The 12,065-nt window shown below is 37.7% G+C and overlaps 1 protein-coding gene across 3 annotated transcripts in view; it reads left to right on the top strand.

Moving 5' to 3' along the window:
- LMBR1 (limb development membrane protein 1) overlaps positions 1-11,754 on the top strand; it is a 69,088-nt gene extending 57,334 nt beyond the window's left edge. For all 3 annotated transcript variants that reach the window (XM_072925314.1, XM_072925316.1, XM_030264270.4), the window contains 2 exons: positions 2,871-3,032; positions 5,039-11,754. In XM_072925314.1, coding sequence (XP_072781415.1) covers positions 2,871-3,032; positions 5,039-5,121 — 245 coding nt within the window. In that variant the 3' untranslated portion in view covers positions 5,122-11,754. The remainder of the gene's footprint in view (positions 1-2,870; positions 3,033-5,038) is intronic.
- The last annotated feature ends 311 nt before the right edge of the window (positions 11,755-12,065 follow it).

Below are 12,065 nucleotides of genomic sequence, written 5' to 3'. Positions count from 1 at the left end.
AGATTACCAGTTGATAATAACCAGATTCTGTGGCAGTAAGTGTACACGCTGAGTCCATTGTTGTCTCATAGGAAACAGATTAATGGTAAAACTCACTTAAAAACCAGACTAACAAGTGAAATTCCTGAATAGTTTGCCATAGAGATAAATAAAAGAAGAAAAAAGATGGAACAATTAACACACAGCTAACAAATGCACAGTCACAGCTGTCCAAACAGGATTAATAGAGTGTATTAGAGTACAGTGAGTCATGTGGTGCTTTTGCAGAAATATCAATGTGTGTTGCACTACATGCCACCGCCCTGTGGCACTGAATAGATGAAAAGAAATAAATATGTTAAGCAGATTCATAGTCTTTTCACTTTATTAAAAAAAGCGAGATTCTAGACTATACAGAAAAAAAATAGACTTTATCCTTATGGGAAAGGTGAAAAAGCAAAAGTTATCTAATACATGCACTGACCTTTTTCAACATTTAAAAATGGAAATAGTTTCTTACATGTTTCATAGCATTCTAATTAGATATGTAGGTGGTGGATATGTCTAATCTGTCATTCTTCTAGAACTCCAGGAAAGTTTTAAACTAAAATAAGTTACTTTACTTAAATAAGTTAACTCCTATTTTCCCAGAACTTTTCAGCCTTTTAGTAGCCCTTCAGAAATATTTCCCACCAGCACCATATTGCTAATTGCAGAGAAACAAATTAGGAACAAGGCACTTAAAGTCAAGAATACAAAAGCAAAGAATTCCAGAGAAAATTGAACTTTCTAGTATATGGAAGTTTTCCTTTTCCTAGAATTCTACGCTTGTATATTATGTGCAAGTAAATGGGGATTTAAAATTTATTTGTGTGTACTAAAACCTACTATTTGTTTTTTGTTTAATAGTTTGTTTGGTAAAATTCCATCAGCTTTTGTGTATATATATTTGTGCCACTAGATATGCAAGTTTTTGTTCAATTAATGAAGACTTACTAAAAGTCTTGTTTTTTTTTTCTTTGTGGGCTCAGTAGATACTGCTTCTGTAAGAACGACATCAAAACCTTTTTAACCTTTTTCTCCCATGAGTTTACAGACTGTTACTGTGTCACTTTTCTGATGAGCAGTGAGTGACTTTTTCTGTTTGTAAGAAGAAATTGACTGTAATTTATGGACAATAATTTTCCCACCAACTCTAACAGAAGTGTCAGAGTTCATTTCTCTTTGCCCTTGTAACACTGCTCCATGGCTCATTGTTCTTCTGGACCTCTATGTGTCAAGGAATGTTATTCCTTTTCCAGAGAATTCCAGTGCTCTGACTGTTTTGTTCCTTTTCCTTTAAAGTTTTTGGAGCCTGTATATTCAAACCTAACTTTCTTAATTTTCAAGTGGCTTCATAATCTGGCTAAAACACTGCTGCTTTGGGAATTATAAGGACACTGTTTGCCTTCAAGTGGGAAAGCAGCTCTGTGTTTGTTGTCCTTCATCTCTTTACCAATTAATTCAGTTCGTTTTTTCTTTCTGTGCTAAGACCTTCTGTGCTTTTTTAAATATTTCTCTCTGCCTCTTTTGCTGTTTTGATCAGTGCTTGTTTTGTTTCATCCTTTGAAACTTCTTCTTTTCATTTCAGTATTTTTTTTTCCTTAGATATCAAATTCAATTTTCATGTTTTAATGTAAATGACTGATGCTGAGTATAAGTAGTGTGTATATTTTTTAACATTGTGATAACTGGCATGCAAATCTTGGGTATACAGATACAGTGAGATTCTTAAGTGTCAGGTTTACCCTTGGAAGAAGAACAGCTGACCATGAATTCTGTCTCTTCATTTATTATCACTTTTGAAGTCAGTTTTTAAAAGCACCAAATACTTTCAAAATAAGATGATAGAAAATCAGATGCTTTTAGGAGTTTCAGAGCCAGGGCTACTTTGTGATTGGCTCATTTGCTGCTGCCTTTTTAGTTCTGAGACAGGGTCAGCTTCCTGCTTTTGCACTGTTGTGAGGGCACACTTCCCTCTGACATCACCTGTGCCAAAGGTGCTTTTGAACCCTAGACACTGATCACATGGCTGTCATATCAATGTTCTGCTGTGTGTTCAGTGCAGTATTCCATGACACCTGACAAAGGAACAACCTGTGGCTCTTCCTCTTCTGCCTTCTGCCACAGGCCCTACACCTCGTAGATGTTCCCATATTTCAGAAAAATATTGTTCACTTAATTACTGATTTACGGACCTTTGATCAGCACAAAGCCCAAGTGTCAGGGTTGGAGGTGCCCTGTGAAAAAAACCTGTCAGCACCATCTTTCAGCCTCTTTCCTTCTGTGCAAATGCTCCATGGCTGTAGTGGTGGGTGTATCCAGGAGAAAAACTGCAGTTGGAAAGATGTCTTTAAACTTTGGTTTCAAAAGCACTGCTCTGGAAGAACACTTTAAAGGCTTAGTGTTTACCATAAAATGTTGTAGCTCTCATAGAAAAACTGTTTGCTAGCTGTATTTTTTTAAAAAATGCTCAAGGTACATTTCATTCTTTTCTGAAATGATTAAGGATTTTATAGAAACTGAGGTTTCAACCAGTTTTCATACTAAAGCTGGTTTTTTCCTAGTTACATTTACTAATGTTATAAGAAGAGTTCTTACCTAGAATAGACAATTCATTTCAACTCCCATTATTCAAGCATTTTACTATGTAATTTAAAAAACATTTTGATAAAGGTCTTACACTTTTATAGTGACCAACAGACATTGTCTTGTGTGTTTAACCATGTGTCTTCTGGTGTGCGGTGTATAAGAATTTTGCATCCAAATATAAATATAATAGAAGGAAATTTTGCATTTCCTAAAAAAACGTTATGAGTATTTTGATCTAAATCTTACATGCAATTTAACAGGAATCACCAGATTTGATCTCCTTGGAGACTTTGGAAGGTTCAACTGGCTGGGGAACTTCTATATTGTGTTATCTTACAACTTGCTCTTTGCTATCATGACAACGTTGTGTCTGGTCAGAAAGTTCACTTCTGCTGTGCGAGAAGAGCTCCTGAAGGCATTAGGTAACAGCCATGAAAATTCTCTGTGTGCTTGAGCACTCCCTTTCTCCACCATTGACACCCTGATGTGCTACTGGTAAAGTTCTGTCACAGCTCACAGAATACTTTTATTTTAGTGGAAATTTATCTAAGTTAAGGTGTGCAGATGAATAGCATGTTGTTTTTTGAAGAGTCCAGAGCTGAGGTACAAAGTTGATTTCAGTGACATGCCTGTGGTACTTAATGGTCTCCAGTTGGATTTTCAGCCTTTGGAGAGCACAGAAACATTCTCATTGTTATGAGCAATTATTCCACATTAAAACTTCAGCTTGTGTATGGATTGTCTTTCTTCTCCTTTAAAGCAAGTTATTAGTTCCCTATATTTAAATGGAGACTATAGATATATAGGACTATAGTCTTATATATATATAGGGACTATAGGTTCCCTATATTTATACAGAGTTAGCAGAGATCTCAACTTTGTTGTCATACTTTTTTTTGAACATCTGTTCTGAAAATCATTGTACACATTGTACAGTAACTGGCTGAGTAAAACCTGTACCTGATACAGTAAAAAAATTTGTTCAAATCTTGCATTGATATATCTTGACCATAGCAGAAAGGATTAAATCACATTTAATACTGAGGATAAAATGTTTATTTTTTTATTGTTGTTGCTGCATTTATCTTTACTAATTAACAAAGCTCCTCTCTCTTTAGATCCCTAGAGTAGTATTTCCTTAAATTGAGAGGATTAATGGTGAAGCTTCAGTGTTTCTTTGTAACTGAGTTTGCATCATCAAGAAGTTACTCACGTTAGTTTTCGTTGCTTTTGAAGTTATGATGCTGAAACAAAATCCAGGCACTTCCCAGAGTGCTGGCAGAAGATTAGCTTAAAATAGTTGTAAAATAATTAGAAATAAGGTGTTTAATAAAAAATTACGGATGTTGAAGGCAAATTAAGAAACATAAAAATGCAGGCATAGTAGGGTAATGGTCACTGGATTTGACACAAGCAGGGAGTCACAAACCCTGAAATGTGCAGGTTCCTGGCACAAACTGGGTTTGTTTTCAATCCTGCACATCATAAACGGTGTCTGTTAAAAACTGTCCCACAGAATTCCAAGAATGAGAACCAAAATTTGCCTGTGACCAAAAAATTCACTTATTAGGACTACAAAAAAGGCAGTATTAAGGAAATTTTGGGTTTTTTTAGTAGTTTTAGTCAATTTTGGAATTCCAATTCCAACAGTGCAAGAAATTTAACTTTGTACATCATGGCACTTCAGTGTAGTCTACACAAAATGAATAAGAAACTCTTCCCAGGTTTGATTCTTAACTTTAGAGACTTGATAGGAGACTTCAGAGAGAAACTGTAGCAAGCAAGGAAGGACTGACATCATGCCTCTTTTGAATAAAATATGGCTAAATTTGCCATCTTTCTTCATCTCCCTCCCCCACCCCCCAAAAAGAGTAATTTAACTGCTTGCCTGGGGCAGGAAGTGAGACTTGAATTAGCACTCACCATAGAGAATTGCACAATAAGAACAAATGGCTGGAAACAGATAAATCAGTGATAGTGTAGTCCTAAAAATGTAATTAGACATATAAATAGTTTAGAGAAGTGATCTGGTCATAATCAATGACATTAAGATCAGAAGTGGGTGATTTATGAAAAGATGTTATAGTTTAAAAGAAACAAAATGAATATTTTTAGCCATTATCTAGGTCTTTGTAGGCAACAGGGTAAATTATTGAATGCTTTCATGGTTCTTAACATCTGAGTCTGTGATTTAAGCAGTGGAAAGTTAGGGTTCTCTGTCTTCTGTAATGGATTTTCTCACTTAAACAACACTGGGGGGAATTTCCGAGAAGCAATTCTTACAGGGGGTAGAACAACAGTTCTGGTCTTCAGCAAATGTGAAGTCTGCAGTCACAAAGGAGGATTTGGGTTGTCTGTATTCTTTGAATACCTGTGTGCATGAAACAAGGGGAGTCTAAGTTTTTCCTTATTCTGTAATGTTTTGCAGGATTAGATAAACTTCATCTATCAAACAATCCAAGAGACTCGGAGACAAAGCCTTCTGCAAATGGCCATCAGAAAACACTGTGATAACAATCACCTGCAATCAGCAGAGCTGAAAACATCAACCTCATGGCATTCCTGTCATCTCATCAGCATTTTTACATTGGTTTTAGTTGTTAGTTTGGGTCGAGCCTTGTCTCGTTTTGATGCTGTGTGCTTCTGAGGAAGTTAGATGTGTCAGATTCTTCTCTTTCCAGTGAACTTTTGGTCTGCTTGTTTATTTCCCAGGAAGTTAATGCAGGAGGTGCCTTGAAGACTGGAAGCTGAAGAGAAAAATGCATTCCTTTTTATTTGTTGAAAGTCTCACATCTTTATTTTTAGACTCGCTACCATTTGAATGCACAGTACCTCCTGTGTTATACAAACACAGCTATAAAGAATAACTTTGGGACTTGATTTAAAAAAAGACAAAAAGAAGAAAACATACACTTGAAGGCCAATATGAAAATGTAAAGTAGCTGGAGTAGGTGCCTGTGACAGGAGATAAACAGCTCTACTGAGAGTGAGTTAAAAAGGACAGGAGAGATCCCAGTGCTGGATGCAGTAGGCTGTGTCACGGTGCTTTCTCAGAAGGCCAGTGTTTTCAGCTCTGTCCTTAGCTCCAAATGCCAGCTTGCTTTACTGGTGGTCAAACGATGTCTTACGGAAGTCCAAGATGAAGATTAACTTCAGTGTTAAATCTGAGCCTAGTATGCTTTGTAAAAAGCTGTGTAGACCCACTGTCACAGCTCCCACACTTCTGTGAGCTGTTGTGCTCTGGAGGTCCCTTCCCCTACCCAGTGCCCCCTATGAAATTCTTGAACTACTGTGTGTAAGCAGTTCCTGGAATCAATGCAAGGAGCACAGGCCTAGGAGGCTGCAGTTGCAGTTTTCTACAATCTTTAATTTGAAGTAAATTTCTCTGAATTTATACTTCAGTTGCCAGGATTTCTGTTCAGTGGCATAACCCAGTTATCTGTCACTAGCCTGATTTTTAATGTACACATGAACATGTATATAGGCCTATATGTGTAGATATCATAAATTAAATGCTAAGGTTATAGAGATGACAGTAGGTGGTTTGGTAAGTAAAACACGTGTGTTCAGTCTTGGTAGTTTGAATTTCTGAAGTGTTACAGTTTAACTGCTCAGAGGCCTTAGATTCAAGATGGCATCAGTGGGTGATAATGTCCTTTCTTGTAGCATTTCCTTGCAGCCTTAGGAATCCTTTAAGCAGTTTAAAGTAAAGAAAATACCAAGTAAGTATTCAAAATCTGGTTGCACTTTTATCCTGCACAGCCACAACAGACTGGAATGGGGACACCTTCAGTGAGTGCCCCTTCATATGGGGAGACAGAAAATTTTCTTGTTCATTTCCCATTTCTGTAAAACAAGTCTGCCTGTGTGAGTTCTTATATTAATTTGGTGACAACTTGGTTTCCAGTGTGGTTCCAAAATAAGGTAAACCTTGTGTCAGAAACTCTTTGGCTGTTCTCGTGAGATGACTGCTCTGGGCTGTAGACTTCATTGCTGTGTGTGTTAATGTCTGCTTGTTTTTTTCCCCTAAAGTGCTTCAAAAATCAAGCTCCAGTACATATGAGGATTTATCTTTTTTGCAGCTGCCTTTTTTGACTTGAACTGGGGCATAGTGTAAATATTTCTGTAGTAAATATGATGTTAGAGAATTTTTTTGGTGTGTGTGATTAGTATAAATTCAAAGTTTTTCAGCTGACTGTTGATGTGTTGTATCAAGTCTTGGGAGAAAAAGTAAAATTACTTGATTTCACTAAGATTTACAAGCATCTTTTCTCTTGTTTAGTGCTGACACTTTAGTGAGAAATCTTTATCCGAGTCAAAGTTTTGCAACCAACAGAAAGCTATAATTAAAAGTTGTTCTAAAATGAGTTTATATTTAAAATGTTGGGAGATATATTATTAGGGGCATCAGTCAGGTATTCTCAGAGCTTGTAACTTTATGTACTAGCATCATAGTTAAAACGTGGTGAATTATGTTCCACTTTTTCATGCAAGTTGTTGTATGACCAAAATTGTCCTCATGTCTTAACGGGGCTGGTGAATTGTGGTGTGTGAGGCCAGTTAGCTTTATAGAGGTACTTCTTCTACAGTGCTAAGACAGTTAATACACTCTGAGGAAAATAATATTAGGAATAAACCTAGGAGTATGAACCAGCATAGGTCTTGCTCTTCGTGCCTTTGGAGAGATGTTTGTCATGGCATCAGTGACTGCAGAACACAGGAAAAGGTGGATTATAATGCAAGTGAGCTGGGCAGTTACTTCAACTGAGCAGAAGCAGTTCCTGCCAAGAAGCACCCAAGTTTCAGGCAAGACTTAAAAGCTCTTTCTCCAAACAAATGTTAGGGCCTTGAATATCCCCACCCCATCTGGTGGATTCTGCAGATGTGTGGGTTAAGGCTGTGTTAGGGAAGACTTTACACTGGACTCTTTGGGATGGTTGAGGTGCTGTGTGGTTTCCAAGTGGAGGAGTAATTCAGAACTACCCTGTGTAACTACTGACAGTGTTTTCTTTTAAAATCAACTGCTGACATTGTGACACTGTCTGCATAAAAATATGCATTTGGCCTTGAAAATGACGTGCTCATGCAAAGCTTTGTCACTGCATGCAAGATACAGGTCACTGTATACTTTTCACAGAATCATATGGTCACTTAAGTACAAGCAACTGGTAATTCATTAATGGATATTGACAATACATTCCTAGTATTTTGACTCATGTAGAGTCAGGTGGTTTATACCTTCAAGGTATATACAGCTGATCTTAGTAACATTAACATCTGCCTCACTTCTTAGGAGGCAAAAAGCACATCAATGCTTCCATCTTCAACTAGATACCACACAAGACCAAAAAATAGATGTAAACTGAGTGTTTTAAGTTAGCTGTTTTTTGGCTTTTTTTTCTGTGTTGGTAGCACAATATTAAATGCAACTGCAGAACTATAATATTTGTGGGGTTTCTAAGCATAAACCACACATGCTTATCACTTTAAGCTAAAAAACAGTAATATTGGTTACTGTACAATGAACAGTTTTGCATTCATAGGGAGCTTTGTTTACTGTCTGTAATGTGCTGTTTATCTTTGGCCCTGTTCCTCTGGTACATTTGACCCTGTTGGCTGTTTTAGTGTCATAGAAATTAAAAATTTGACAAGTTGTTTTCCTTGTTCGGTTCCCAAGTACCACCTGGAGCACCAGTGGAAGGATAGGCAGGAAGGAGCTCCTGCAGCAGGTGTTTGGCAGAGGGACATGAGAGCAGATCCTGGGGACACATGTCACCAGGAGTGGCACATTGTCCCGTGTGTCACCAGGAGTGATGGGTGCCAAGGGGCTGCAGCCCCTGTCCATCCCACCGTGTCTCTGCCACTCACCCCTGAGGCTGTGCAGCAGCTGATGCTACTTGAGGTGCTCACATGTGTTCAGTGCTGTGTAGTGAAGACATGATTGCCCTTTTCTTAAAGAATTTGCAGTCTAAATTAGGAAGGAATAAAGTAGAAACAGAAAACAGTTGGCCTCTTCCTGCATGTGGCTGTCCTTGAGTAGCATGCTCTAGGTTATTTCCCATCTCTTCTTCCTCTCCCAGAAGTGGGGTGGTGGTGTATGTACAGCAACTGAGCCTTACCCTTAGTGGACTGGCATCTCAAATTTTGGAATAACAAATGCAGGAAAACACCTAAGTCCTGTTTAACATATTCTCTGATCTTGAAAATAGCAATTTTTAAAATCAGGGTGAAATAATCTAAAAAGAGACAGGACATTAAGGCCACATAAATAACCTCTTCAAAAAGAAATGTGCTTAGTTTTGTTTAAAGAAGTGTTGATGTGAACTGTGAAGTTTTAATTGCTTTAATGAAATGAGATTCCCTACCTCCTAGTATTAGGATTTTTGTTGTTATTTTAGTGCTGAGTTGAGACAATGTTGCTTACACTGACTTCCCTCCCCAACCCATGAACACTGAATTTGCTATTAGTAAGCTGGCAAGTAATTTCAGTCAGATTGTCAGATTTGAACTTTACAAAAATGTAACTTTTGAATTTATCCCATTCAGCAAGAGCAAACGAAAGCCACAGCCACCAGCCACACAGTGATACAGCTTCTATCCCCTTTTCTACTATGCCCCCTTGAGATAGACAAAACATGAAATAGCAGAAGAATCCACATAGATTTGATTTATATACTGTAAAAAAACATACCAGAGGGCAACTTTAATGGAAGGCTTTTGAAATATTTCACAATTAAAGCACCTAGAACTCTTCTTTTAAAGAGAAATAAATGTGTATTATTAGTATACAGATATCAATTGTATGTTCTCTAAATAAGCCAGTAATTCACTGACACTGAAAAAAAATTCATCACTTCTTAAAATCTTTTTTGGGATTCACAGTGAAACAGTATCTTAGGCTTTTAGAGAAGCCTGTGAACTTCTGAAGGTATCTCTGTCTTGACAACAGAAACCTTAGTATGCTTGCTAGTTTTGTGTTAACTACCATATTTATCAGTAACTTTTCAGCTTCATTTAGTGCTCATGAATGTTTTTAATATATATAGTATTATATGTTTTAACAAATACAGAAGGTGACTCCAAGCAGTTAAAGAGGTAGTGTGAGAAATATCCTGTAAATGCTGATAGTCTTGACATACTGAATTCCAAGCTATTTAGAAACTGTATCTGTATGAAGGCCTTACATCAAATAGAAATTAGGAAATGCTAATTCTTAAAGGCTTTCAGGTATCTGAATGTTGATGTGTACCTACTTGAGCACTTTGGAATGCTGCTTCTAGATGTTTGTTGATCACTAACCCCAAGTGCTGCTGTTGCTTTTCTCCCTACCCCCATTACATTAATTTTATAGTCGGCATCACTGGATGAAGCTCTTTTCCTGAACAGGGAAAAAGATTTATATTTTGCATTCCTCCTCTATTCCCTGCTTCTATAGATACCAGCTATTGGAGTACTGGGGCACCTGCTTTGATTTTAATGTATTTCTTTTCCCACATAGCCTGTAGAGAGATATTCCCTAGTTAGAACTGTACTTCCACTACAAAAATGTTCACATTTATGAATTTGTTTTTTACCACTGGATTCCATTTAAGCAATCTTGTCACTAGAGAGTCCTCTAACAAATTACCAAGAGCTCAAGTCAGTTTGAATAATGAGTGAGAGGGTTTAGTCATTGCATATATTTGTGCTTTTAGCTTCCAGTGGTATGAGGGTACAGCCCCACTTCTCAGTGAGGGGAACGAGCTGGTTTGGCCCCTGGGGTGGCTGTGACTGCAGGGTGGCTCCTGTTGTGGACCTGCTCTGCAGCACATCTCCCTCAGTGGGAGGTGGACACACTCTGTATCAGCTCTCAGCAGGTTCAGGGGGTGTGAGGTGCTGAGGTGAGGCTCTTCACCTGTTCTCCAGATTTTTGTATTTCACGTGTATGAGCATATTTTGGGCCTTCTCTCCTCATGTGAATTGATCATTCAGAGAAGTGGCATGACAGTGATACCTGTGCAGTAGATTCAGTGGGTGTGTTTAAATGCTTAAGAAGAGAATTAGCTGGTGTATGATTTCCTGTTTCCCCTTAAATGATGAGTTTTTTCCAGTTTGGACCAAAATTCTTAAGAGTCACAAAATCTCTGTGAGTACTTTCTCCTCCTTGGCTTTATATAACAAAAAAATTCAGTCACTTTTACTTTCTTAAAGGTAGCTTTCAAAGTATTTTTGCCTTATTTGGTGTAATTTCTGTTCCTTTAAAGAGAAGTGGATAGAAAAAGAAGATACATTTAGGTAATGGGATTTGAAATCTTCATATGTGTGTATGGAACATGTGTACACAAAAAAGGATGTATTTCCTTTCCTGTGGGATTTGGGACCCAACCCCACATTACCTAAATAGAAATCACATGTTGCTTTTGTCTCCACTAAATTTTGTCTTTAAAATTTCCAGTGAGGAGACTGAGGGTGTTCTCAGGGTGCTGCTGGCACCCTGATCCCTGTCGCATGGAATTGGCTTCTTGTGTGCCTAGGTGGCATGACCATAAAAACCCAATTCTGAGCTGGCCTGTCCATGGCTGTTGGTGCTGCTGGCTGGGCAGTGATGATGGCAGCAGGTACCTTCACTGTGCATATTCAGGTTTTTCACTGCAGTGTTACTGGTTAATATCACAGTTTACAAAATAAAAAAATTGTAAATTACGCACAATCTCTAAACTGTGTGAGGCTGGGAGGTGCTGAATGGAACTGGTGGTCCCCTCATGGTCTGATTTGTGCTTTAGGTTTTGTAAACTCCATAGTCTTGAGCAGCTGACTTTTCTTTCACGTGGATGTATCTGACCAAGTTATAACACAGCTGAAAAATTGTGCTTTGAGTGTTACTTTAATCTCAACAGTTTTTGGGTATAGATACCTTCTCCCCATCAAACCCTTTCTGATTCATTTTAGGTCATCCAGAATTATATGATTTATAATGTTCTCTGTCGTGGGTATTTTATTGTGTTAAAAAAAAAAAAAATATCTGCTGCCTTAGCTTGGCTGATTTTTTGTTTTGTGGAAAGCAGTGGTCATGTTTTTTTCCTTTGTTTGAAATGTTACACTGAATGTTTTGTAGGAAAATTTTTTTTTACTGTGTTTTCAATAAAGGTAAAGTGTGATTTATAACAGAGTTTTGTGCCATTTTTTTGTTATAAGCAATGAAAAAATAACAATCTGGGTCATTCTAAATTGTCCTATCTGTAATTGGTATAAATAGTTGTGTTCCTCTCTCTTCTTCCTTCTCCCAGTTTAACCTGCTTTTGAGGTTCTCTAATGGTTGCATTTCTAAAATAGCTGAGGTAGGGAGTGTGATGGAGACTCTTTCACACTGAGGCATCAGAGCCCTGTGTTTTAAGACAGGTGTGCAATTAACTGGAACCCTCTGCTTTAGGCCAGTGGGGATTGTTTATAGCAAAGTATGCTCATTATGTAATTTG

The sequence above is a fragment of the Taeniopygia guttata genome, chromosome 2 (assembly GCF_048771995.1).
Source record: "Taeniopygia guttata chromosome 2, bTaeGut7.mat, whole genome shotgun sequence".
NCBI classification, from domain to species: Eukaryota; Metazoa; Chordata; class Aves; order Passeriformes; family Estrildidae; genus Taeniopygia; species Taeniopygia guttata.
The sequence above is the reverse complement of the archived record's forward strand: the minus strand, read 5'-3'. Positions and strand labels throughout refer to the sequence as shown.